General features: G+C 41.7%; 1 protein-coding gene and 1 long non-coding RNA gene across 4 annotated transcripts in view; one reads left to right on the top strand and one right to left on the bottom strand.

Moving 5' to 3' along the window:
* Nucleotides 1-26,259, top strand: part of ccdc50a (coiled-coil domain containing 50a) — a 28,275-nt gene extending 2,016 nt beyond the window's left edge. The window contains exons 2-12 of one of the 3 annotated variants that reach the window (XM_079506323.1): nucleotides 2,202-2,264; nucleotides 7,970-8,099; nucleotides 11,470-11,560; nucleotides 12,879-12,981; nucleotides 17,115-18,041; nucleotides 19,117-19,268; nucleotides 20,536-20,580; nucleotides 21,669-21,812; nucleotides 22,050-22,132; nucleotides 22,677-22,789; nucleotides 23,324-26,259. In XM_079506323.1, coding sequence (XP_079362449.1) covers nucleotides 2,202-2,264; nucleotides 7,970-8,099; nucleotides 11,470-11,560; nucleotides 12,879-12,981; nucleotides 17,115-18,041; nucleotides 19,117-19,268; nucleotides 20,536-20,580; nucleotides 21,669-21,812; nucleotides 22,050-22,132; nucleotides 22,677-22,789; nucleotides 23,324-23,343 — 1,871 coding nt within the window. In that variant the 3' untranslated portion in view covers nucleotides 23,344-26,259. Of the gene's footprint in view, nucleotides 1-2,201; nucleotides 2,265-7,969; nucleotides 8,100-11,469; nucleotides 11,561-12,878; nucleotides 12,982-17,111; nucleotides 18,042-19,116; nucleotides 19,269-20,535; nucleotides 20,581-21,668; nucleotides 21,813-22,049; nucleotides 22,133-22,676; nucleotides 22,790-23,323 lie in introns of all 3 variants that reach the window. The other 2 variants (XM_079506322.1, XM_079506324.1) reach the window with 2 other exon arrangements.
* Nucleotides 15,840-17,079, bottom strand: LOC306926852. The gene is made up of 2 exons (XR_013790443.1): nucleotides 16,265-17,079; nucleotides 15,840-16,230 (listed from the first exon to the last, which is right to left on the bottom strand). It is a non-coding gene; the product is annotated as an uncharacterized lncRNA (long non-coding RNA).
* Nucleotides 26,260-26,615: the final 356 nt, after the last annotated feature.

The raw sequence follows: 26,615 nt of genomic DNA, 5'->3' as shown, positions 1-26,615 counted from the left end.
ATATGCTTTCAGTTTTGTTTGAAAAATAATGAATACGCAAATGGTGAACGCTGGTGATACTTTGAACTTGAAGTAACCCACAGTGGTGTTGTCCTCATGCTTATTAAATATGCATGTGGATGAGGTAATCTCTGTGAGAGTAGAGAATGGGCTCTGAGGCCTTGTGGTGTGAAGTTGTTGAGTGATGCCACTGGGTTTATATATGTTTAATGAAAGCTTGGAGAAGAGTAGTAAATACAAATATAAACCTAAGACTTCTGTGCTTTTGCTGAAAGGCAAAAAGCAATAAGCATAATTATTTGTATTTTGAAAGTATAATTTGATAGCTGGACAGGCACTGGTCAGCAAATTCAGCATCGTTTTCAGACCACAGTGAATGGTTCTGTAACTTAGCAAAGTTCAGAAATGTATCTTTCTTAAAACTATTACAATTCCACATCTAGGATCTATTTAAAAAAAGGCTAACCCTAACCAGATGCCCGAACCACTCCTTCCAAGCGAAGAATAAAATATACATGATTATATTGAGTTGGCCATATCTTTAGTCACAGTGGTAAATATAGTGAGTGAAAATAAAATATTAAGTTATCATTTAACTTTAGCATTTTTGGGTTTCTATGTGCTAAACCGTAGGAAATGTAATCCACTTTACACAGCATGACACGGATATGGTAAATGCACCGGTAGCTCACATCCATTATGAGCCTGGCCTGTGAGAATCTAAAATACACCCTTAGGCCTCTGCATTCCCTCCATAGAAGTCAATTAAGCTATTCTGGGCCCATTGAAGTTGAATGCCTAAAGGCACTAAGGCAGATCCAACCATGGTATTTGAATAATCATGTCAAATCAGTTCATAAATAATTATGTCTCAGATTTAGTGTATTTGTGTGAGAAAGTTGAGTTCTACATTGCATGCTTGTTTTAATTAAAGTGTTATATCTACAGGGAAGGCTGGAGGCTACTTCTCAGCAACTCCCTGTCTAGCGTTATTCTGCCCACTAGTAGAAGCACTCTTCTACGGCTGGTTACTGAGCATTCATTGCATGTTGCTAAGTGCACATTAACACTAATGTGCACCCTAATGTGTAACCCTGAGGATTTTACTGTGAACCTACTGTACATTTTCTTCTAGGAATTGTTTAATGGTGACCATTGTCACCCTGTCACTCTTAATATGGAGGCTGCTTCCTGTGAACAGAAAAAGAGGACATGAACGATCTTCAATGCGTTCTGTGTATCCAGATCTACTGTAACGCTAAAAAGCTAAATAATCAGCAAAGTTGTCCCAGTGATTTAGCCCAAACTAGTCTGAGGGTCAGAGAATAAGCTTGCTCAACCAGAGTTTCACTTTGTGTTTCATGAAGATGAAAATAACCTATTGTAGACTCGTAGAGAGCAGAGGGCAGTCTGCCCTTTAACCTCTGAGTGGTGACAAACACTCTTGGTGGTGGTGACTTCCTGTGTAAATTAGGAATGAAGTCTGGCCTGTATTGTTGCATAGAGAATAGGGATTCACCCAATGGGGACATTCTTGGCCGAATACCGACTATAGGAAACGGTTGGCCGAATACCGAATAGCAAAATATGATTCATATATATCAATATTATATATAATTTGTACCATTGCTGTCATGGCCGTACCTTTGTTGTAGAGCAGAGCTACATGATGATGGAAAAAGCCATGATTACATTTTGATCACGTCGTCACAATAAAACAGTAGGTTACGAAAGGTAACCCCGGTTCTTTGACTATTCGATTTCGGCTCTAAAATCAACCGAACCGAATGCCGAATATGCATTTTCTTTGCCACTATTCGGCCAAAGTAGTTTCGAGGGCCGAATAGTTTTGGTGGCTGACTGTTCGGTTACAGTAGTTGTTCTAGTAGTTCTAATCTAGGTTGTCCTGCTCAGACTGGCTTCCTGTCCCTGATTGTTGGCTGGGTGATTTTGTTGCTTTGTTTGCCACTGTTGCTGTAGTGTGCTGTGTAGGCTTATATGGGCGATGAGTTTAGAAAGTCTGAAACAATGGATATCATTCAACAACATACAAGAAAAGCCTATACTCAAAAATCTAACACTCTCAGATCTATCAGCAAATGTCTAGGCTAATGCTTAAGTTGATTCTGGATGTTGTATCCTGTCCTAGTCTAATATTAAGTGAAAGCAGTGTTTCTGAACAGCTCTCTGTTTTTCCGCAGTATGTCGAGATTTTGCTGTGCTGGAGGACCACTGCCTGGCCCACAATCTTCAGGAACAAGAGAGTAAGTAACGCAATACTCTGATGGTGTTCATTTTCCTTTCTGTGGTGCTAACCAATAACCCCAGGGCTTAAGACATTACAAAAACGGAATGTTTTGCAGCTGCACTGCAATAATAATGACAGAGGTGTCTGTTGGATTTGGTTGAAATGCATGCCTCTATCGGTCCTCCTCACACTCCTCACTCATCTCTGACAGCTTTGACTGCATGTCAACAAGGTCTTCTACTACTATATACTGGACACACTTGATAGACTGTGTTGTAATCTCTAATTGGACCCTCGTCTGGTTCTGACAGACTGGTAGTGTGTGCAGGCTGGGTGGTGTGTGATAATCCGGTTGAATTATTCCTTTGGTACGGCAACTGCGCGGCGGGCCCGGGAGAACAATAACGCGACACGAGACAGTATCACGCTAAAGGTTCACCAAGTTTATTACACAAACAGGAACATATAGTGCTGGATCATAATGACGTGACAACAAGATATGAGACATAGAAACGTGACATGATAATGACTAATGCAGCAAGGCTGACCTTGCTGGCGCTGAGATGTCTCTCGTAGCCTATCCATAAAGTATGCTACAGTACAGGCAGTACACAATACATATCAAGTACACTGTATCAAGTTCAAGTACACAGACTAAGATGTACATGGGCAACAACTTGTGATATAACAGACTGAGGGATGCATTTTTAATTACCGGTATACACCAACAGTTTGTTGAACCTCACTGTCTCAGAGTCATTCTGATGAGTGCCGAAATCTCACAATGTAGCACCCAAAGGCCAAAACACATCACACTAAATTGTTAATTCGTATTGATGGATGACTATAGTAGTAGTTTGTTATACGATGGTATACTATAAATGAGTTATAAGTGCCCTACTTCCATGTTGACAGCCACTGATTTTGCTTTGATCATGTGACAATTATGCTTCTAGTCTTGATCCCTGTATCTTCATTCGTCGTGGTGTAAATGGCTTTCTGTGGTTATGAATGATGTTTAGTTTTTTATGGAATTGATATTCATTTCTGATGGATTGTTGTTGTTATATTGTTCCACTCCTGCATTTTGTGTTCCTCATTGTGTCCTTGTATTGATATTTTAGTCCAAACACAACTATAATCTACATTTAGAATCCGCTTCAACCTTTTGTGATCACATAAATGACGTTATAGTTAATGAGTGGACAGCTGTTTACTATGAATGTGCTGAGTGCTCTGGCGTGACTGGTTTAGCTTGCAAATTGATTTAGACCCATTACCTACTGTATTTCCGGAAAGTCTGCTTCACAGACAGTTTGGGTACCTTTTATTGTTGTTCTTCTGTGTCACAGAAATAACAACCAAGCCTACTGCATTCCTGCCACTGGGGCACATCTCTCTTACTCAACAGGAAGACAAAATACTGTGCATTTTCTTAACACGTCAGTGAGAGTAGCAGAAAACCGAAAACTGCACACCAACAATCCAGTTTCTTCCACATACAGTTGGAGGCCATTGATATTGTCCTTTTCTTTTTGCTGAGGTTTGCGTGATCTGCGCAAAAGGACAGTTAACCCATTTTGGGCGGGAACCCCTTTTGGTGTTTTTAAACATTATGTTATAATTTAGCTATTGAAAAATAGCAGATCTACAAGCTCATAGCGCGCCACCGAGTGGCGCGCTACGAGCTTGTAGGTCTGCTATTTTTGAAAAATCGTGAAAATATTTATTTCAGAAAACTGGAGGATTTAGAAGGATTTTTTGAAAATGTTGAGGTCAGGCCTAAATGGGTCAAATGATAAGGGACAATATCGGTGGCACCCAACTGTACAAAAATATCAAAACTCTGATTAGTGCAAACCGCAGTGTGGCTGATTATGCCTGTATAAAACCCCGCTCTGCTACTGTGTGTGCATTATGCCAGTACTGCAGAATGCCATGACAATGGAAGAGTAATGTTGTGGAGCGCTATGGTGGACTAGGAGGGTACTGTACAATTACCATCTGCTTTGTCTGGATCACATGAATGCCTGTCTGTGTGACTACTGTAGCAGCAGTGCACAGCAGACATACTGTAGCTAGAATCTGGATTGAAATTAAAAATCAGCTAAATCAGTTTAGCAAGCGCTCTTCTCAGCAGGAAACGCCCACTGAGACACTAGTCCTAGCTAGCCCACTAGTGTCTGCACACACACACACATGCATGCATGCATGCATGCATGCATACTGTATGTATTGTGCACACAGTGAAATGTGTCTCAACTCTCAATGTTATTTCGACTCTTAGTATTAAATGGATAAATTAAGACTTATATTAACAATATTTTCAGCTATACTTTTAAAAGCAATCCATGCTTTAAAATGCATTTAAGTGCAATGTTTCTGCAAGTTGATTTTCATATTGTACTGGAATGAATGGAATCCAATGGCTTCCTCGATTCAAATCAACCATGGTATGCTTTGGAAAATGGAATTATACCATCAGTCGCATAGGCTAAACATGATGTATGTATGGTCTGTTTCCATCATGGTGAACTAAGACCCATCCTACTCCTTTATGTCAAAATGCACACCCTTCTGCTCAAATTAGATTGCAGGCTCTGAGAAAGACATAAGCAGGACTAAACCCAGATGGCCAGTGTGTCCACAGCATCACTGCTCATGTCCCTCACCTCTTACATGAACATGACAGGAACTGAGATAAAGATAAAGTAAAACAGATTTGAGAAAGATACTACTTTTTCTTATCTTTCTTATCTTCATGAAACAAATGAAAGGGCAGGCAAACAATCGGAAAAAATACGTAACCGTAGGCCTAAACTTCACACAAAATAACATGATTTTCAAGGTTGCTCGCTTGAAAATGAACTGAATTCAATAGGCTTGTTAAAGAACGAAAAGTCTAAATGATTCATATTCTAAGACTAGGAAGCCTGTGAGCTAGAATCTGTTGACTTGTTTTAGCCTCTAGCTTGTACCCCTTTTATTTACACAGCCAACAGTTAGGCTTAGACTTAGATTTCTAATATGGGAGGAAATGTAATGTGTCATTCTTCAATTATGCTTTCTTCAACCCACAAGCACCTGTGGAATTTGTCCGATTCCCCTGACATGTGACATGCACATGTTTTCTTTAGAAAGCAGCCTTAATGACTACTCCAGACTACTGATGGTCAACGTGGGGTCCAGGGACTCCCAGGGGTCCTTAAGTGAGTTCATAGGGTGGTCCCCAGCTAAATGATTTATTGATTGATTGGAACCAAATGGACCCTTACAGGTCATGGTAAGATGAAAACTGTATCAAATGGAGGTCCGTGGCCTATCAAGCTGGGGGTCCTTGAAATGAGAATCGGTGGCTCTAGAATGGTGCAACTTGTTTTATTGTTTGTGTTTTTGAAATATAGAGAGAAACCTGAGAGAGGGGGGGGGGGGGAGTGAGAAACCAGATGTCACCCTGTCATATCCCTACACCGCAAAATTGACTGTTAATTAAACTCTTGATGTTGGCCAAGGACTGTCCTTGTGATCATCGTTAACACTTTTTGAGGCTTGTTTAAAAATACATATCAGTGCAATCCCGTAAGCCTTCTGCCGCCAGGATCTGGTTTTGAGCTGGCAAAACCATTTGTGTCTCCTTTTTGACCCCAGAGGTCACACAAACACAGGGTGCATTGTTGCTTTTCACAGCCCAGATGTCTTGTTTTTTCACTGCCTCACATCCACAGATGGCGACCCACTCTGTCAAGCAAAGAAACCATTAAGCACATTGTCTTGAGTGTCCAATCGGTATTGTTTTGTAGAGAAAAAACACAGAGGCCAACCGGGTGCTCACAGGAGATAAAAGTGTATAATACTAAGTGTATTAAAGGTGCTTCTAGGATCAGCGGGAGTATAGACTTAAAAAGGAAGAGGAGATACGAGCACCCAAAACGTGGAGGAGAGGAAGTAAAGAGAGAAAATTACATGATCGAAAAAACATGTTTCGACCAGTTAAGTTAAGGTCTTAATCAGAGCGAGAAAGAACTGGTATGGTTTGATTTTTGATTTGGTAAGTTTTCATGAGGCTGCATGAAAAGTCATCTTGCCAAGGTTGTGTAAACCTTGGCAAGATTGGTTGTTGAGTTGTTCTCAACGTTTTTAATGTCATGAATCCCCAGTTTGATATGCATTAGTCCACACAGACCCCCATTTGATCAAAGTTTCATCTCTGACCCTGATCGGCAATGGAAAACCCTCTGTGTTCATTTAAATCTTGAGTGAACAAATGGACCTGTAAGTGCCCATAGAACCCAGGTTCAGAACCACTGTAAAGAAGACCTTCTTTTGTTATTTCCATTTTAAGAGCCGTTCACCCCTAACTATAACTAACAACTATAACATTAAAGATATTGTTTTCAAAATCTCAAGTAGCTCACAGAGTCCACACCACAACTATAACAAAGAATAGTGAACGATAGAGTTAGTTATAGTGCTTGTTGTGAACGGCCCTTTTGACAGTCAACTTTTCTTCCCCTGTGTGGAGTGTCAGACATTTTCAAAGTTGAAAAATCTAGTGTCATAGACAAATCTTTATTTTTTTAAAATTTATTTTTAGCAAAACCTCCTGTGACGTCAAACTGATGTTTGACGTCAGTTTCAACGTCAAACAGTTTTTTTTGTTTTGTTTTTTCATCTCGAAGTGTCATAAACCTACACGATTGATCAGCATCATCCAAATAAAATCGATGCTCGCCCCTTGGCTTTTTATCAACCGTCGTGGCTGTGACGCATGTCTTCCTCTTCCCTCCCTTCAACGATGAAGAGGGAACTTTTATGAAGCCCTTCTCGGGGGAAATTGTGGGATGTAATTTGGCCCTTTTTCACAAGAGAGGTGTGAGTCGATCGATCTGCAAGTAAGGAGCTGTGTGAATGAGTGAGTGAGTGATGCGTCCTGTACGTACCGAGAGGCTGTAGTGCGTCAGCAGACAGGATTTATCACCAGTTATGCCGACACAGCCTTGGAATGGCTCCTCGGCTTTAACAAATCACTTTTCAGTCAATCAGTTGATGGATAAAATACAATTTTTGCTTAGCCATTTTACCAGTTATTTAGCCTTATTTGTAGGAGCTCAATGAGGTCATTGCCCTTCTACGTCTTATATTCTAGCAGGCTTTCTAAATTCAATTAAATTGATTGAAGTTGATATGCCTAATATGTGGCCAATTATGGAAGCGAAAAATGTGCCATATGACCGCACAGTGCACACAGCTAAATGTATGATCTGTTACATAGTGCATGCTCTGTGTATCTTCAAAGGCCAAAGCGGCACTTTGTTGGTTTATCTCTTTCTTCTACCAAAGCAGATCTCAACAGCACAGCTGCCCCTCTCTTTAAACTTCAAAGTGTGTGCGTGCGTGCGTGCGTGCGTGCGTGCGTGTGTGTGTGTGTATAAACCTGCACTCAGAGACGGAGTGGATCCTCATATTCATCCTAGCTCAAGTACATGGAGTCCAACCACAAAAACAAACTTGACGCATGCAGGTTTTCTCAAAGTGTAATTATCGCCACCCCTGCCCTCTCATTCCTCAGTAGCAGCAAGCAGTGCAGCCTGGCGAGCCTGACTTGCTGTGCTTCGGGTTGTGTATACATGCAGTCTTGAAGAGTGTGCACTTGTGCTCGTTACTGGTGTGTATTTATGCGTGCCGAGCTTGAGGATGTTGTTTGTGTGTTTGTGTCTGCAGTCGAGAGCCACTTGGCGTCCAACGTCCATAAGAGTCGCCTGGTGCAGCAGGACCTGCAGGTGGCCAAGAAGCTCCAGGAGGAAGAGGATAAACAGGCCAAAGTTCAGAACCAGAGGCAGTTCAGAGACATGTGAGTGTCCATCTCTCCGTCCTCATTGGCTGGCATGGCCAGATAATATCACTTTCGAGATATTAGTTTTGGAATCTCTGTGTGGAACCTGCATTTCCAAGGGGCAAATTAATAAAATGCCTCTGGTGATAAACCCGCCCTAAGAGTCTAACGATATATTTTAACAGCAATACGATACTTCTCACAATACATGGACGATATTGGCTCATTATGACTATGATTCAATTAATTAATATCGATACAGTAAATATTTAGCAAAGAAATTAAATCTGGATAGTGCAGGTTTTTTAAGGGAAAATGTATGAATATGCATATAAATAAGTAAACGGTGATTCTCTGGCAAATGCATAGACATTATATTTATACATAGACATACGATACGATCCAAAGTCAATGTTGCTATTTACATCTCGATGAAATTCCATTCTTGAAATTAAAATCGATTTTTCGAGGCAGTTTGATTGACGTATTTATTAATAGTTTGGAGAATTACAGTACATTTAAAGCACAACTCGATACAAATACTGTTAACTGTGGTCGACACCATAAAGCATTACACTTGTTTACAATAGGGTCCACCCTTTTCAATTCATCAGAACATTTAGAGACGTACAAATGTACACAATTATACAATATAATAGTTACTATTATCGTTACACCCCTAACCAGCGCCATGTCTGCTTTCCAGGCTATGTGCTCACTTCTCATTGCCTCCCCACCTCTCTGTCACATGCATGCTCAGACCATCATATTATTTGACATCCTATCTGTGTCTCTTTATCTCTGTCTCTCGTTGTCCATATTTCTGTGTCTCTTTATCTCTGTCTCTCGTTGTCCATATTTCTGTGTCTCTTTATCTCTGTCTCGTTGTCCATATTTCTGTCTCTCTTTATCTCTGTCTCTCGTTGTCCATATTTCTGTGTCTCTTTATCTCTGTCTCGTTGTCCATATTTCTGTCTCTCTTTATCTCTGTCTCTCGTTGTCCATATTTCTGTCTCTCTTTATCTCTGTCTCTCGTTGTCCATATTTCTGTCTCTCTTTATCTCTGTCTCTCGTTGTCCATATTTCTGTGTCTCTTTATCTCTGTCTCTCATTGTCCATACTTCTGTCTCTCTTTGCAAGTGTTGCTATTGCCAACTTGCAGAGAGTGTTCAGCTGCTTCAGTATGCTCAGTACATTAGATACAAATTGGCATTATGTAATAGAGGTCCGTACCGAGGTATGTAACCCACAGCCATCACGTCTGCTAGTATCCACCACTACTGCTAGCGCCCAGCACCCTGTTGTCCATCATGTGCTACATACAAGCCACAAAGAGGCTCCACTCTGCTCTCCAAGTTTGTAAAAATGTGCTGACTCACAGTTTCAGTTAGCCAAAAGTAATTTTCTCTCGTGTCTGTGCGTGTGCACACACACACACACACACACACACACACACACACTCGCTCTCTCTCTCTTAAAGGTAATTGGCATGTAGAAGTAGATGCAACCATTACATAAGTTACATTTTCAATTTCAATCAACTAATAAACTATCACTTTATTTAATAATGCCTCAATTTCAGTGTTTCACATGCAGATGCTCTACTGTTGATGCCAGTACCACTTGGCATGCTGGAAGCTCCTGCCCTTGCAAATGACACTACAGACTACATACGTCTCAGACACACACACACGCGTACGCGCGCGCACACACACACACCTTCAAACTAGAGGTCTTCACAGGCCCAATTTGACCAACCCATACCCAAATGGACCCGCAAAAAATGGACCCGCTGCTATTATTAGAATTCTAGCTCCTTACCGGAAAACACCGAGAGGTGTCGGAACCGGAGCCGAAAGGACCCGCCTATTATAATAAATATGAGGACCATACCAATACAAAGCCTGAGGAACCGAATTTGAACGAATGCCAACGTTGCTATTATTAAAGAGTTATATTATGAAATAAGACTTCTTTCTTACCTAAACGTAGTCTGCTGGTGGTGCTGCAGCGCCGCTGCATGGCCATTAACGTGTGAATGTATAATCCCAGAGTTGTAGACCAGTCAATCATTGCGTTGAGTGCGGACAGTTTGTAAATAAAATAATAAATCCACGTTTTCTTTAGATGTGTAGTACTAGTGTGTGTAATCTTTCTTCTTAGCCATTGATAATCCACCGTTCATTCATGTCACAGCAGTTGTTTATAATTATCTTCGGCTTGGAGTTTCCATTGTGCTTTGTAGAGCATAAAGTTAAGACACGCTATGACAACTCTATTTTTTTACCCAATCTGAACCATTTAACCAAAACATTACCTGAGGAGGGAAATAGGGGGGTCATTGACAGCTGGGACAGCCAATCGCTGGGTCCACTCGGGTTGTAGTCGTTACCCGAGCACCGAGACATACGGGAGCCGCCCTGCAAATACCCGGGAGTTACTTGTTCTAAACGGAACCGGACCCGCTTAGGGTCGATTCGGATCTCGGGCTTACCCGAAGACCTCTACTTCAAAGTCAAACATCTACATAAGCCATATCACACCTACAGCAGTGTAATTTGAGTGCAGTGTAGTCTATCTGGTGCTGTATCTCACATGTACTGTATGTACTAGGTGCATTGGTACACAATCTTTCTTGATTCTTTGTTGGGTCTTACTCATACACACGCACTCTATTTCAATCTTTCTCTCTAGTTCTCTCTTGTTCTCTGTCACTTGCGTGCAAAGGCACACATGCGCACACACACCTACACACTTGTACCTACCTCAGTGTTTACCAGTCTTCCAGTTGGTGTCAATGTTTCAGTGCTCACTACTCAACGACATTGATGAGCTGATAGTATCAGGAGATTTATTTTCTTTAAAAAAAAAAAAAAAAAGATTTTTGGGGCTTTTGTCCTTTTATTTGATTGATAGGTAGACAGGAAATGGGGGGGGGGTACAGTAATGTTCGTCGGGATCGAGACTCGAACACACGACACACTCTTGCTGGATTACCAGCCAAGGTGCCTGGACCGCTAAGCCAGCCCAGGCCTTAGGCATGTCATCCCTGATAACTTGATCCGATTGATATCTGATATCTGAAAACAAGAGCAATGCTCCTCCGCCATGTGTTGAATCTTCCAAGTCATATTGCTGTTTCCCAGCCTCAAACTTCCACCTCTTTCTATACTTGCATCATTATGAAATTAAATAGTGTTGTGAATGTTATGCCCCCCCCTTTACAACAGCCTCAAGGTAAAAGATTATTTAATGTTATGGCTGTTTATGCTCTGTAGTGTTTATCTACTATTAATAGTTGACTGTTCTCCTCCCTGTACACATGCATGCAAACTCGTATGCACACACACAAAATGCAAACTCACACACACACACACACACACCTCAGCGAGCGCCAAGATAATGAGATTGCCCAGGAGATTCAAGAAGAACTGGTCCGACAGGCGGAGCAACAACGACAGCAGGAGGAGAAGGATGCGGTAAGAAATGCACACACGCGCACGCACACACACACAGGCACACACACACACGGCACACACACACATACTGTACACACAGGCACACACGCACACACACAGCACACACACACACGGCACACACACAGCACACTCACACATGCTACGATTAAAGTGGTTAAACACATGCTGTACACTCATTCACTCACTATTGCCCATTCAAGATGGGTTGTCTCACTTAAATAATTAACATGGCAGGTTTATTGTTGTTGTTCCATTAAGAGTCAGATGGGTGCTATCGAGAGTGATAACTAAAAGTCCACAAGTCTCTCGAGTCGGTTTTGGGGCGGAAAATTCAAAACAAAATGTTTACATATTCTGCTACAGATATCTGACCTACAGTATACCAGTAAGACGCCCTGAGGGCGAGAAGCGACCTCGACCTAAAGGGTTGACGGCAGACTGCTGGCCGAGTGCTGGTGCTTTGACATAGGGGAATGAATTCTGTACTGGCCAAGTGGCCATATATGGCCAGTACATGTCTTGAGTGTACATGGTTTGATGAGGGCCCAGAACAGGTGAGCTCCATACAGTCTATGGAGATATAAGGGTTTGAGTTTGAGGTCAGATGTAAGATGTAGAGTTGCAGGCCAATATAGAGAGTATGCGCGTGACATCATCATCAAACCCGGAAAAAAATACTTTCTGGCCTTGACAGCCCATGCATCCAAACAGAAAAGTCATATCTGATTGCATTTAACAACATTAAACAATGTTAAACTCACTCTGCCTGTTGCTTTGCCACTCGATTTGCCACTCTATGTGCCATTCACTTTAAGCATGCACATACCCTCTATAGATGACCTCAGGGATCTCCATATATGGGCATCCCCATGGGCTTAATATGATGACATGATGGGATCTCCATCCCTGATGATATCACGTGATGCCATGAGGCATGACCATATATGGACTATGGAGGTGTGGGGTGACGGACGGACTGACGGGAAATGCTGGACGTGCGGTCACAATACATCCATCCTTCTAAATAAATGTCTTTGGAATATACGAAGTGTGCAGAAACTATGTTCAGTTTCTTATAGATGAAATTGATTAATTTATTGACTTCACAGGATCAAAAAATGTCTTGCTGTAAGTGTTGATGTCCACAATGCAAGCTAACATTTCAGTACAGCTGCTGTACCATACCATAGACAGGAGAGCGTAGACAGAAGGAAGTAGGAAGAAAATAAAGAAATGCGACCCAGTTCTCCAGCCGGAATGGAACCTATTTTGTGGAAGACATGTTTATCCTGTTATCCTTTTTATTTGCCTCATGTAGGCCATCGCTCGTAAGCTGCAGGAGAAGTTGATGAAGGAAGAGCGGAAGAGACAGAAACAGCTGGAGGCCAACTTTGAGGAGGAGTACTTTGAGGATCAAGGAGGTGAGTTAGCGCACGTGTGCGTGTGTGTGTGTGTGTGTGTGTGTGTGTGTGTGTGTGTGTGTGTGTGTGTGTGTGTGTGTGTGTGTGTGTGTGTGCGTGTGCGCGTGCGTGTGCGTGCGTGCGTGCGTGCGCGCGTGCGCGCGCGCGTCTGTTGTGCCACAGTCTATTTTCCAGGCATGTGTTGGTGTATGATTGTGCGACTTTGACACTGTACAACGCTGGGTACTTGGTTGGTTGCTGACCTGAGGCTGAGATTTTCACGACTGCTGTTCTAAGAATTATACTGTAGTTAACCTCCAGGGAAAGCACATAATTTGTTATCTCAATCTTATCTTCCCCTTTCAAGTACAAACACTACATTGGTTTTGGAATGCTTAGAGTTGACTGCAGAGGTTTGTGTCTCATCTCTCATGTGTTCTGAACGATTAGGGAAGAATTAGGATTAGCTGGTTTAAGATGCCCTCTAAAACTTTCAAAAGTCAGATTGATTGATTGATTTGATTGATGGATGTATAGATGGTTATCTATGTCACACCAGCGGTGTCTAAAGCATGCAAGATGATAAAATGTGGTGTTCTTGTCCATTCCTTATGCACACATAAAGAATGGACTCTACTGAGCTATTTTTAACTATAAAACCTGGTATAAAACCAGTCCAGGAATCAGTGACACATTGGCTGATGGTGACTGATTGAAGCTGCGTGCAGCTATAAAAGTTGGTTCCATCACACATCACTTGGCAATCACATTTTGGCCCGAGACAGAAATTCACTGATATGGTTGCCAGAGTTCTCATTGTGCTGTACTGTTGCGTTTACAGATCAGAGAGAGAGAGATGTTTTCTGGCTTTTCTGAACAAAACTCAATTCAAATAATAGAGTAATGGAAAGAGGATGTGTTGTCAGTTGACTTTTGTTTTGCTCTCCTGCAGTCTGCACATTTGTTATCTTTAGCGAGGTAACACCCACATACAAACTATAATACTGTGACAGATAATTTTAAGTGCAGCAAACACAATTTGAGTAATGTACTGTACCACTGAGTGAGTTGAGGCTGCTACATGTGGCCAACAGCGTGCGTGCGTGCGACCGTGTGTGCGCGTGCAACCGTGCGTGTGTATGACACACACACACAATCTTGTCAGCACTATCTCAGTCTTCAGCGATGCACACTGCATCGCTGAAGACTGAGATAGTGCTGACAAGATTGATCGATCTCATCTTGTGTAAATGGATAACAAAAGAAGGTTGTACTTGTACAGTCTTGGGAAAAGAACTTGCCCATTAGCACAATCAGGAAGCAAACTTAATTTGCCCAAATATTTATTTTCCATGCAAATATTTATTTTCCATGCAAATATTTATTTTCCATGCACAAGGGCAATTGGGCGAACCTTAATGTTGATGGCAGTTGAATGAATGTGATTCACATTTAAGAGTTTAGTTCTGTTCTGCTGAATGACAATGTGAAGGGAAACGTTAACAGAATTTTGGAGAGGAATTCAGGTGCAGAAAGTACCCGTAGGGTAGGCCTACACACAAACACAATGTTCACGTAGGGTAGGCCTACACACAAACACAATGTTCACGTAGGGTAGGCCTACACACAAACACAATGTTCACGTAGGGTAGGCCTACACACAAACACAATGTTCACGTAGGGTAGGCCTACACACAAACACAATGTTCACGTAGGGTAGGCCTACACACAAACACAATGTTCACGTAGGGTAGGCCTACACACACACACACAATGGCCTTAATCACTTAAACCATGCCATCCCTAATTTGGGCGTGGGCATTACATTATAAGCAAACATTTTTCAAAATGCAAAAATTATGAAATAAATAAAACAGAACTACAAGCTCACATTGCATCGCAATGTATTGTGATGAGCTTATAGATCAGCTATTTTCGCATGACACGCAAAGTGCAGTATGACACGGGGCTTAAGAGTTGTACATGTACTTTGTTATCCATACAGTACTGTGTCAGTGTTTGAAGTCTGTTGACATCCTTGGCCAAAATTGGGTGATTATGAACGACTCCTGTGTACTGCACATACTTATGATGACATTAGCCATCTTCCACTTTCTCTCTGTGTATGTAGCTTTTGGCTATTTGCAGTGTGCAACACCATTTTATGACGATGTATAGATCGGGCATAACACTGCAACTTATGCAACCTCTCTCGTCTTAACACCCTAGCTATGTGCTTCCATGTGCACATAACACCTGTGTACAGTAACTGGCAGCAGGGTGGCGTGCCGTGGACGTGTACACAGCATAACAAAGACTCTGATTCAGCTGCTTCTATTTGTTTTTGTCAAACCAAAGCTGTTGAGTTTCAGCTGAGGCGCTTGTGTAGGTTCAATATACTGAGCTTTTGCTCAAAGCAGTCTTATGTTTGTTCAACTTCCTATGAAGGGACGATCTGTTCTGAATCACTGACGCTGTCATTTAAAATATATAATCAAACCTGTGTCACTTTCATTATCCTCTTTGGAGGACGATAATACAATTGTGAACACACAGTAAAACACACGCATACACATGCATGATGCATGCATAATTGCAAATATAGTGTATATATGGGTGCTGAGACACACACTCTCACGCTTACATACAATATGGATGTATTCTCAATCATGTATCAGTGATGTACTATATCTATCTGTAGCGATCGGCTACTTCACACAGGAAATTAGGTGATGCTTGCAGACAATCATAAAGCAGCATGATAAGCCGACAGGAAAAGATGCATTGGTTGAAAGGGACCAGAAGCCAGAGAAATGACATGTAAAAACAACATGTAAAAGGAAGATGGCAGAAAGGAAATTTATAATGCAACACTTAAAGTCGTCGATGGTGTCATACAGTTGTGTATAACAATCTGTAGAATATGAACCCATTGACGGTCTCACTTTCCCTTCCACTGTCATGATAAACCTTGTTGACTTTGACCAAAATATTCTTCCAAGTCCTGTCATTGATGGAAAGTCTGAATTGTATGCAATTTTGAAATGGAGGATGGCACAGTCAGCAGCAGAGATCAACGTCCTTTAGGGGAACCCTGTCCACTTTGCAGGTAGTTGGTAGGTTGTCTGTCATGCCCTACAGTAGCTAGCGACTCATTTCAAACATTTAAAAGTAAACAGTAGAAGTGAACCAGGCAGGAGATGACTATCATTCCATTCCGCTGACAGGCTTGTTCGCTGTGTTCTTCCTCCACATGCTATTCCTTGTTCGCTGTGTGCTTCCTCCACATGCTATTCCTTGTGACCGTTTTCACTTAATGTTGGCCAATCATATGTGAGTTCACAGGAGGGTGGTTTACTCTGAAATGTGATTTATTCTACAATTAACTTGAATAACTATTAGCACGACTAGTTTGTCCTTTTTCTCTTGTATTCATTCTTAGTTGCAGCAACAGCCTTAATACAGTAGCTGGCTTGATGCCAAGACTTGCTTTGTCATGTATTGATTTTAGGCTAAGATATCAAATACCACACATTACGACAGGGCATATTGTGTGTTCCATATTTAATACGAAATGCCTTCGCCTATAAGCTGAATATCCCTCTGTTCACCAGTGATGTTTCCATTGTTGTCATAATGAGGCCTGCATCATAGACCTCAGTCCTGCTAAACCTGTCTTCCATCTTGTCCAAATCCTGACCCCATTTCCATTCCTCTGCTGTTCTGCTATTCTCAGGGGTGACATACCAAAGCCTACACAGGTTGTGCAGTCGACGCGCTGTGATTGGCCAGTCGCTGTGATTGACAGCCTAAACCTAACCATAACCCTAACCTTAACCTCAGTAAAACTATACCTAACCCTAACCTCAAAACTATACCTAAACCTAACCCTAACCTCAGTAAACTTAACTTGCCCAGGGGCGTGGTTATAAACACAACCCGTGTAGGAATTAGTATGTAGCTTCTCAGGGTAGCCTGGTGTTTTGTATTTGTCATTACTTACAAACCCTCTGCTCAACAGGTACTAACTCTGTGCATACTAACCAACTGAGCTTTTAGCTCACATTGTGTCTGTGTTGTTGTTCCCGTCTCTATGCTCTCATCAACCATCATCCCCTCTACCATGTCTCCATCATCTCCACCTTGCCTAGCAGCACGTGGGCTGCCCCATGACCTGGACAAACCCACCCGCCATGGCTCTGGCTCCTCTGATAGACATTCCCCGAGCCGGCACGATGAACCAATCGGTTCCCGTCGCGAACACTCCCCAGAGTACAACTCTGTCGAGCCCAAAAGGAGCAGGTACCCAAAACAGGACCCTGTGGCACCTCATAGCCGTTCCAGATACCCGGAACACTACCCACCGGCTGATGGTGGACGTAGTAGGCACGCAGATCCATATCCCGAACATCTACTCTCCCCGAGAGGCAAACACAAGGATAGGTACCCAGACTACCAGCCTACAGAGACTGGCAGAGTCAGGGGTCAGAGGGGGGATGAAGTGGAGAGGGTAGTGAGGAGGAAGGACAGGCCTGCCCGACCGCCGGCGCCACATAGCCCCGTAGAGAGAGACAGGGATCGGCGGGAGAGAGACTATGACAGAGAAGGCAACAGACTTGGAGACAGAGAAAGGGACAAAACTCGAGACAGAGAGAAAGGCAGGAACGTAGAAAGGGACATGGGAAGAGACCAGAGGAGAGACAGAGATGATCCCGCCAGGCGAGACAAAGAGAGAGATATAGGCAGAGATCAGAAGGGGGACAAAGCGAGGGAAAGGGACAGGCAGAGGCAAAAGGACAGAGAAGGACACGGAGGGCGAACAAAAAGCAGGGAAAGGGTCCTTGAGGAGGAACCAGTGCCTGGCCACAGCAGAGACTTGTTGAGGGAGGAGGTGGAGATGGTGGATGACCTTGGTGATGGTGAAAGGGAAAGGAGGGCCAGGGGCCGGCATTGCGTCTACCCTGGACCCGGGGAGGTCTTTGAGGAGCACAGGAGCAACGATGGGAGAGGGGAGAGGGACCCTCGAGACGGGGAGGGTCCCAGCAGGGAGCGAAGTGATACTGACTCTTCCCGGGAGACAGGTACAAGCCCGGCTGAGCCCACCTCCGGCACCCGGGTCCATCTTGGGTGTCTGTGTGGTTTGTTGGTGTGTAAAGGTTGGGGCTGCTTTCCCACTGGAAATCTTGGGGCTTTGGGTGGTGGTGCTGTAAACCCCTGATGACAACATTCACTACAATCAGCATTCTCTCTGAATTTACCTTCCTCTACATTGCTATTGTCCTAATCTTTAATGGTGTTAAAGTTGGATGATGATTATGAGGACAAGGAAGATGATGATTCAATTTGAGGCTAATGATTACTATTCCAATGATCCTAAACTGATCTCTGATGGGGTTGAACCAGTGCTGTGCGCGTGGTGTGTGGTGGTTTGCTTAATCTGCCATCGTCGGGCTAGTAACATCAACCCTAACTATGCTTAGATAGAAATGTTTTGAATTTGTCAATATCTGGTTGCTACAGTATGCTTCATCATTAATGTCATGCCAGTACTCTCACGTTTGATTCCCAAATGCAATATTACTCAAGAGCTGCCATGTCAGTGGGCTCGTTGTACTGTTAATTTCTAAAGTAGAGTTTAAAGAAGAATACCACTCATTTTCAACATTGAACTATGACATTAATATACCTTAGAGTTGTTGTGTGGAAATAATAGAAAAGTTCCCCCCTTCTGTTTAGCCTAGAACTGGAGGTCTAGAACTTGGGGTCATGTGATCAGTGACATCACAACGATGTACTCTGCAGGTCAAATAGTACACTGTTGTGATGTCACTGATCACATGACCCCAAGTTCTAGACCTCCAGTTTTAGGAGGTCACATGAGTGTGATTATTATTTATTTCTTCTAATTCTGACTTTGTCATGGCATTCCGAGGTTTATTCTCACAATTGCGGCATATCTCAGTTACAATTCGGGCCATTTTCTATGTACTCTGTGGCAGAGAGGGGTTTTCATATTCCCAGGCATATAAATGCATACAAACCAAAACTACAAGGTGCAAAACCAACAGAGACACAGCAGCTCTTTTGGGTATGTTTGGGAGACAAACATGTACTCCTGTTGCGTCCATCTTTTAATGGACGCGATTCCGTATGCAGGTCGCCTTGTCCAGCGAGGAGGTGGGCCAGTGGTAGCAGACGGTGTGTTTGGGCTGAAGGAAGCCACCCAGGGCCTCACACGGCTGGATATCAGAGAGCAGGAGATCATAGACATGGAGGTCGCCAGGAAGCTGCAGGAGGAGGAGCTCAAGGTGAGGAAAGGGACAGTAGTAGATTTTATTAACTGATCTAACGATTTTCAATGTAGGCATTTAGTAGACGCTCTTAATTCAGAGCTATTTACAGTAAGCAAGGTAAACACAAGGTACATCAAATGCATAGACGGTGTAGTGCCTCAGTATAGGATCATAGGTAAACCAAGAACCTAGCATCAGTCTAAACAATATAATGTCATAAATAACATGATGTACATTGAATCAAATACAAATGCCAGGTCAACAAATGAACCTGGCTGGTATCTGTCTAAATAACATGCTATCTAAATTACATGTTAACCAATGCAAGCGCTACGAGCTGATTAAAATCACTACTCCACTACTACAGCCATATACAAAAAAACCTCTCCTAGGTCATGCTGTAATGCTTTGCTGCCCAAGGAGTCTGTGATAAAAATGTGTTCGCTTCACATTTGGTACCACGAAACAGCAAAAAACAGCAATGACTGACCTAGCGTGAACACTGGTTCAACATGTACGTACGTATGTGCTTCGGTACTGAGTGTGCATACAGGGTAGAGTCCCCAGGTTTGAAAACGCCTCACTCCTTCTGTGAGCTTTGCTATGCCCAGCTATGCATTACAAAGATCTTAAGTAGCAATTACAGTATCATGCAAAGATGTAACTGTTAAGGTCCGAATACACTGGGAATGTTTATTTTGTGATTAATTTGCATGAATTTAAGCTGCTTTTTATGATGGGACTTTTTATTTTATTTTTTGAAATAAGGTCTATTTTTTTGTGTGAATAAAATCATAAACCTGTATGAATGTGGTATCACCGAAATAAGATTTTGTGAAAGACACATTTTCATATTGATTATTAGTGCCACTGCTGGTGTGAAAGGACACTAACTCTTGAAATATACTTGGTTTGCAAAACCTTTGTAATATTGCTTTTCTAGTGCAAGTGATTTTTTTAATAGTCTGTAATACAAAGCTTGTGTTCCTAACCAGACCACCTTTTAAATAAACTTCACAATTACACAATAGATATTTAATGTCTTAAGCCATTTTCTGCCAACTTCAACATCTGGAACCATTAAGAATAAAACAATGGCTCAGCTTCATTTGCTGTGTGGATATAACTTCAGAGCTTTGCATGTCTTTGAAGCCATTTGTGACTTTAGAAGTCTGTTAAAAAAAGGTTGTCACTTCCCATGTTATATAATGACAGTCATGGGAACGGTGTCTGGGGAGAAGGACTTACAAGTTTGATTGTTTTTCTTTTTTGTTTGTTTCAGGCAAGCAAGATCGACAAGCGTGCAGCCCAAGTGGCTCAGGATGAGGTTAGTAGCCACCGGTGCCAAACCAAGTCTGGAAACGTATTTTGAATTTATTTTATTATTCTTTTCCGCTGTTCTGTCAACTATACAACTTTTTGTTGTTTTGTAGTCATGTAATACACACACAGTGCGCACACACACCCGCTATGTTTTTAACCGTTTGTACCCCAAAATAATAAGTCCTCAAACCCCATTGAAGATCTTTGTCAATTACTCCTAATAATAAACTAATAGAATCTAATAAAAGCAAGATAACATAGAAGTAGGGACAATCAAAGTAAATAATAAATAACAACTAATGTAATATACGCAAGGAACCCGTTCTTATGACCAGAGGTGGACACTTAAGTAAATTTACTTAAGTACTGTACTTAAGTACAGAATTTCTACTTTTGTACATAATCCATTGAGACCTGGAACGCATCCATGTCACGTTAGCGTTTAACCACATTAACCATTAACCCATTTTGGGGCGGGAACCCCTTTTGGTGTTTTAAACATTGTTATAATTTAGCTATTGAAAAATAGCAGATCTACAAGCTCATAGCGCGCCACCGAGTGGCGCGCTATGAACTTGTAGATCTGCTATTTTTGAAAAATCGTTAAAATGTGCCTCAAATCTTTCCGAAAATTGTCATGATTTAGAAAACTTTTTTATTTCGACGTCAGGCCTGAATGGGTTAAGTACAAAATATGTACTTAAGTACAACATTTGTACTTAAGTACTGACTTGAGGACAACATTTGTACTTAAGAACAGATTTACTTAAGTAAATGTCCACCTCTGCTTATGACCCAGGTATTCATCCTTGCCTGGGTGATGGTTTGTTTACTATGATGATTGGAATCAAGCATTTGATCAACATAACAACCACAGCAGCCATGGTTGACGTGCTGAGTTCCTTCTGGACGTGGTGGCACTTCGAAGAGAAAGGGTGATAACTATCACCCTCTCTCTGTTATTTTATCACTCTCTTCACCTCAACGCTGTTAGACAATGTACAATATTGCATCAATGTGGCAGGATTCGGAAGGACGGTGATGTTTTGGGACTGGTGTGTACCATTAAACGAACTTGGGTTTTTTTTGCAGGAAATTGCCCGGCTTCTGATGGAGCAGGAAAAGAAGGTATACAAGAAGAACAAAGAGAAGGAGCGGGAGAAAGAGAAGGACAGAGAGAGGTTAGCGATGGAGAGAATGGCCATGGAGAGGAGGCGGCATGAGGGAGAACACAGGGTGATTATTATTATTTCTTTTCTATCATTCCTTCTGGTTTTAACATAGAATTTTGCAGTCGGGAGCGATTTAGAGTCACACTCTATATGTCAAATAATGCTCTCAGAAAAGGGAAGACAAAAACATCTGAGCAATCTTTCCACACACACTGTGGCTTGCTGTTGGCTGCTGTAACGGAGAGCGGCAGACCAGAATGTATTTTAAAACGTGTTACTTTTTTCCACTGTGCGTTTCCAGCCAAGCTCAGAGGAGGTGGTCCGACCCAGAACACGGGAGGAGCATGAACACCAGAGACAGAGGAACCACAACAAGCCTTCCAGGTACACAAACTGTTCATGTTGCTTCTTTCAATCTCCTGTAGTTGCAATAAAATGTAGGGTGATTTTGTTACCCTTGCTGACCTGAGAATAATAAAGACGGCTCACATACAGTACATAAAACAAAGCCACACCTCAACAACTGTGTGTGTGTGTGTGTGTGTGTGTGTGTGTGTGTGTGTGTGTGTGTGTGTGTGTGTGTGTGTGTGTGTGTGTGTGTGTGTGTGTGTGTGTGTGTGTGTGTGTGTGTGTGTGTGTGTGTGCACTTTCAATTGTTTATAGATGGATATCTCTTGTTGTATACATAGCGAATTAAAGACTGTTGGAATCCCCACTAAAACACACTTGCCCGTAGGGGCAACCTGAAAGCAAACACCTCACCGACTATTTTATTTACCTGCCATGGGCACAGTCGTGCAACCATTGGTGTCAACCCCATGGATCGGGCTATACTGCAAAATACCACCCACTGAACCGCCACTAAAAGAAGATGTGAAACTTCTATTGTGGTATCGCTCACATTGTCGTTTGTTCCATTTCCTGCCAGGCCTCCTCAGCCTCGTACACATGACTATGAGAATGTGAACAACTCTCCCTACGGCTACTCAGAGAACCCCTTCACCCCCCGAGCTCCCTCCAGGCCTGAGGCTGCTTACAAAGGTTTGTCCATCTACTAGAGAGCAAGGCATCACTTTTATTTAGGGCAGTGTTAACCAACCTTTTCAAGACCATGAGCACTTTTTATTCCAATGTGTAAGCTGAGACCTACCACTACAATATGTTTAAATATTTTCCACTTTATGACGGGCTCAATCTATTTGCACACATCCACACAAAGGATTGTAGTCTAAATACGAATGAACAAAATGGACATATTTGGACAAATATATATATATAAAAATGTTGTAATATTAGGAAGTTGACACTTTTTAGGTTACTTTTTAAAAACAAATTAAAACACACAGGGACATGAAATACATTTCTATTTTCAATGATTTCAAATGATTCATTGATTTAGTTTTTATTGACATTTGGCAAATAAATAAAGCATCATCTCCAATTTCCTATGTTTGCAGTGAACTTTAGTGGCAAGTGGTGTTTTCTCATATTTTATTTAGTGTGACACAACTGGTAGCATGATGAGTCAAAAAGCTTGTGTCAAGTTGTCAACTCTTATTTCTTGCTCTTTTCCAGGTGCCTATTATAGGCAATGACTCAGGAGTCAGGATCCCTGTGCTGTCCATCCATTATATCCGTTCTCCTTTGTTACAATGTTTTTAAAGTTGGATTTTTGTTTTTTGTTTTGTTTTTACTGAATCCTCTCTGGACTTTGTCCAAGAGCCATGGGACAGAAAATGCATTGGAAATGGGATTTTTTTTTCTTCCTTCCAAAGTTGGACCAGAGTTGAGAAAGCATGTTTTCGAGTGCTGGACCAAGTTAATCTTTAACTTTTTTTTAATTATCTTTTTATCATTATTATATATATTTTTCCTTTTAACTGGCTCGACACAAAGTCGAGCTAAAGGAGCTGCTGCCTTGTGACATGAACTCCAATGTTCAGCTGTTTGAAGTAGAGGAGCCATTCCTCTCTTGTGGTCGTACCGATGTTCCGTCCTTCATCTGCGCACCTTTCCGTCACATGGGCTTTAGGGCCTCTGCTGGATTTACAACTCGGTACACTCCTCTTCCTCTCTGTGGGACGTGTGCCTGATGCTCAATCCAACATGGCTGCTACAGTGTCTTTGATCCAACATGGCAGCTGCATGGGTCGTCATTCTCCCAGGCTGCAGCTCTTAACCATCTATCTGTCTACGTGCCATGCTGTGCAACAAGGCTCCATGGGTATCTTGTCCACGTGCCACACTGCATACAACTCCTTTCCAAGGGACATTTCTATCATAATATAATGCACAAAACGAACAATACCTATATCATATCAAGATGCTGGGTCTTTTGCCTGACGTGTTTGCTGGTTTTTCTGCTCCAGAGGAGATGGTACTTCGTGATCATCCGTGCATTTATAGCTGGCTGTGTAGACTGTCATCCTCTGCTTCTCAGGCGGATTAGATTTCAAATTATCTACCCTGGTGAGAAAGGGTGGAGGAATGGAGGACATTCTGTGTGTGACTCTAAAGTGTTTCTATGTGCATGCTTACTGAAAGTGTACACCTGTGTACATGCATTTCTGTTGCTCTATCAGTCTTATCTGGCTGCCTGTCAACTATTGACGAAGCCACAACAAAAAGCCAATAATCTACTCTTTGTGACTGAACAAAATATATGCTAACCAATATACTGCTTTGAAATATATATTTTTTCCCAACAGTATTTGATATCAGCTTGGTCGTTTACGAACCGAAGTAAGTCAGCTATGCGTGCTAAGCCCTGTCAGAAAATGGAGCAGTGACATGAGATGCATGTACGTCACGGGTCTGTGCCAAAACCTAAATTCATGCTTGTGCTGATGGCATCGACATGGTGTGATTGAAAAAGTTGCTGTTGTTGATTTATTTAAATGTCTGAATTTGTACACATGCTCCTTAATGGTTTTAACCACTTTAATCCTATTTTGGGCAGGTCTCTGAAAATGGCAGAATGATAGATAATGGCAGATCCACAAGGCAAGCTCACAATGCTTCACGTTGTGAGCTTGTAGATCGGCTATTTTTCTTGTACAACGTATACAAGTGATTAACGTTCTCCCCACCCCCCCAATGTTTTATACATGATTTCATCCTCTGTTCCAAATTTCCTTAAGGAATTCATCCTGAAAGGAAACTTTTAGTTTTATTTTATAAATACATTTTAGTTATGTCCTCTTTCATTCATTTCGCTCACCAATGACGCTGTCCCTCTGTCGCCCACCCACCATTAAGTTCCTTCTTTCTTTCTTGTCCTGCAAGTCTACCATCGTTTCCTGCTTGCAGTAAAAGCAAACATTCCCGTAATAGAACTGCATCTGGAGTGGACGCAGGGAAAGACTGAAATTAAACCAGAGAGAAAGAGAAACATTTTAATGAAATAACTCCACTCAAAGGGACTTATTTTACGTCTTGTTTCCACTGCTCTGTGGCCAGTAGTTTTATGTTCATATTGAATAGGAGTGGGCAGCGGAAATGGAAAGTAACATTCAAACTTTATTAGCCAACTGTTGGATTTTGTACCATGAATTTTATACCATGCCATTTTGCTAACAGAGGGACTCACTCTAAACAAATCATAGGTATATTTCAGAGGAATCTTCATAAATATTGTACTGCAGTAACCTCTTCTACATTCGTTTTGTAATGAAACATTTATAGCACATGCTTCCACCAGTAAGTCCTTTGCAATTCAGATGGAGAACGTTTGATTCATATTCCGTCATATTATCCTCTCCCCATTGATCTGCATTGTCTAGAAGGAAGTGTGTTAATGTTTGTATTGACAAAAGGCCAAGATGTAGAGACATTTATAGGTGGAGTTTCTGCATTTGTTGTATGTGCTGATTGTTCCTGATGGAATGGAATTGTTTCTACATTTGTTGTATTTGCTGATTGTAAGTGATGGAATGGAATGGGTATTGGTGCCATACAGTACATGTGATTTTTCTTTCAGGGACTTGTAGAAGATGTAATTCTCAGCTCTTAAGAAGTTGATATATATGCACAGTAAAATGTGTTAATGTAGCCTTGAGAGTGTAAAAATTGTACACTGAGTTAAATTAACAGTCAGGATTTTGCTGTGCAGGTTGTAGCTAAACTACCACTCCTCTGAGCTGGTGTTCATACTTTCTTTGATAATAGCCCCACCTTGTGGACATATTGATGATTGAAGGGAAGAACAAAAGTAGCTTGAGGAGGATAGTCTTGATCCTGAGTGAGTATGTGATGGGTGCGTTGGCTTTGAGTGCAATCCAGAAGGAAATTTGAACGTTAGAGTTTTAACTTTTCTTTAATCCAGGGCTTGTATGCAATCTTATCAATCATGAATCAACACATGTATGTGTTGGCACTTACTGTAACAGAGAAAAATGATATGGTAAAAGGTATAGGGTATTTTTCTTTTAATTAAGTGAAACCAATAGCCTAAAAGAATCACTCTTACCTTTATCATCTCAAACTGTAATAAACTATCAACATTTCCCGTTTTGATGAATATGGTTTCATTTATTTTTGCAGTCATGTATTTACACTAATGATGGGTTTTTAAAGCAATATTTCTAGGTTAAAGCACTATTGTAATGTATACTCTGAGTGGATAGTGTCACTCCCTCTGCTCTTGTCCAAAAACGAGTCAGTTGTTCTGCATACTGGTATTATTGTGAAGCACACAAACCAACGTCGAACTGGTAAACAACATAAAAATACACAGACGCTTAGAATAACATCGCATAAACATAATACAGCACATAATCATGAATGAAATGAAGAAAGTACAATCAAAATAACATAAAATAACAACATTAACATACCTTACTGGCTGCTCTATAAGCATAAGAGAATG

This window comes from Electrona antarctica (genome assembly GCF_951216825.1).
Source record: "Electrona antarctica genome assembly, chromosome: 7".
Classification (NCBI taxonomy): domain Eukaryota; kingdom Metazoa; phylum Chordata; class Actinopteri; order Myctophiformes; family Myctophidae; genus Electrona; species Electrona antarctica.
The sequence above is the reverse complement of the archived record's forward strand: the minus strand, read 5'-3'. Positions and strand labels throughout refer to the sequence as shown.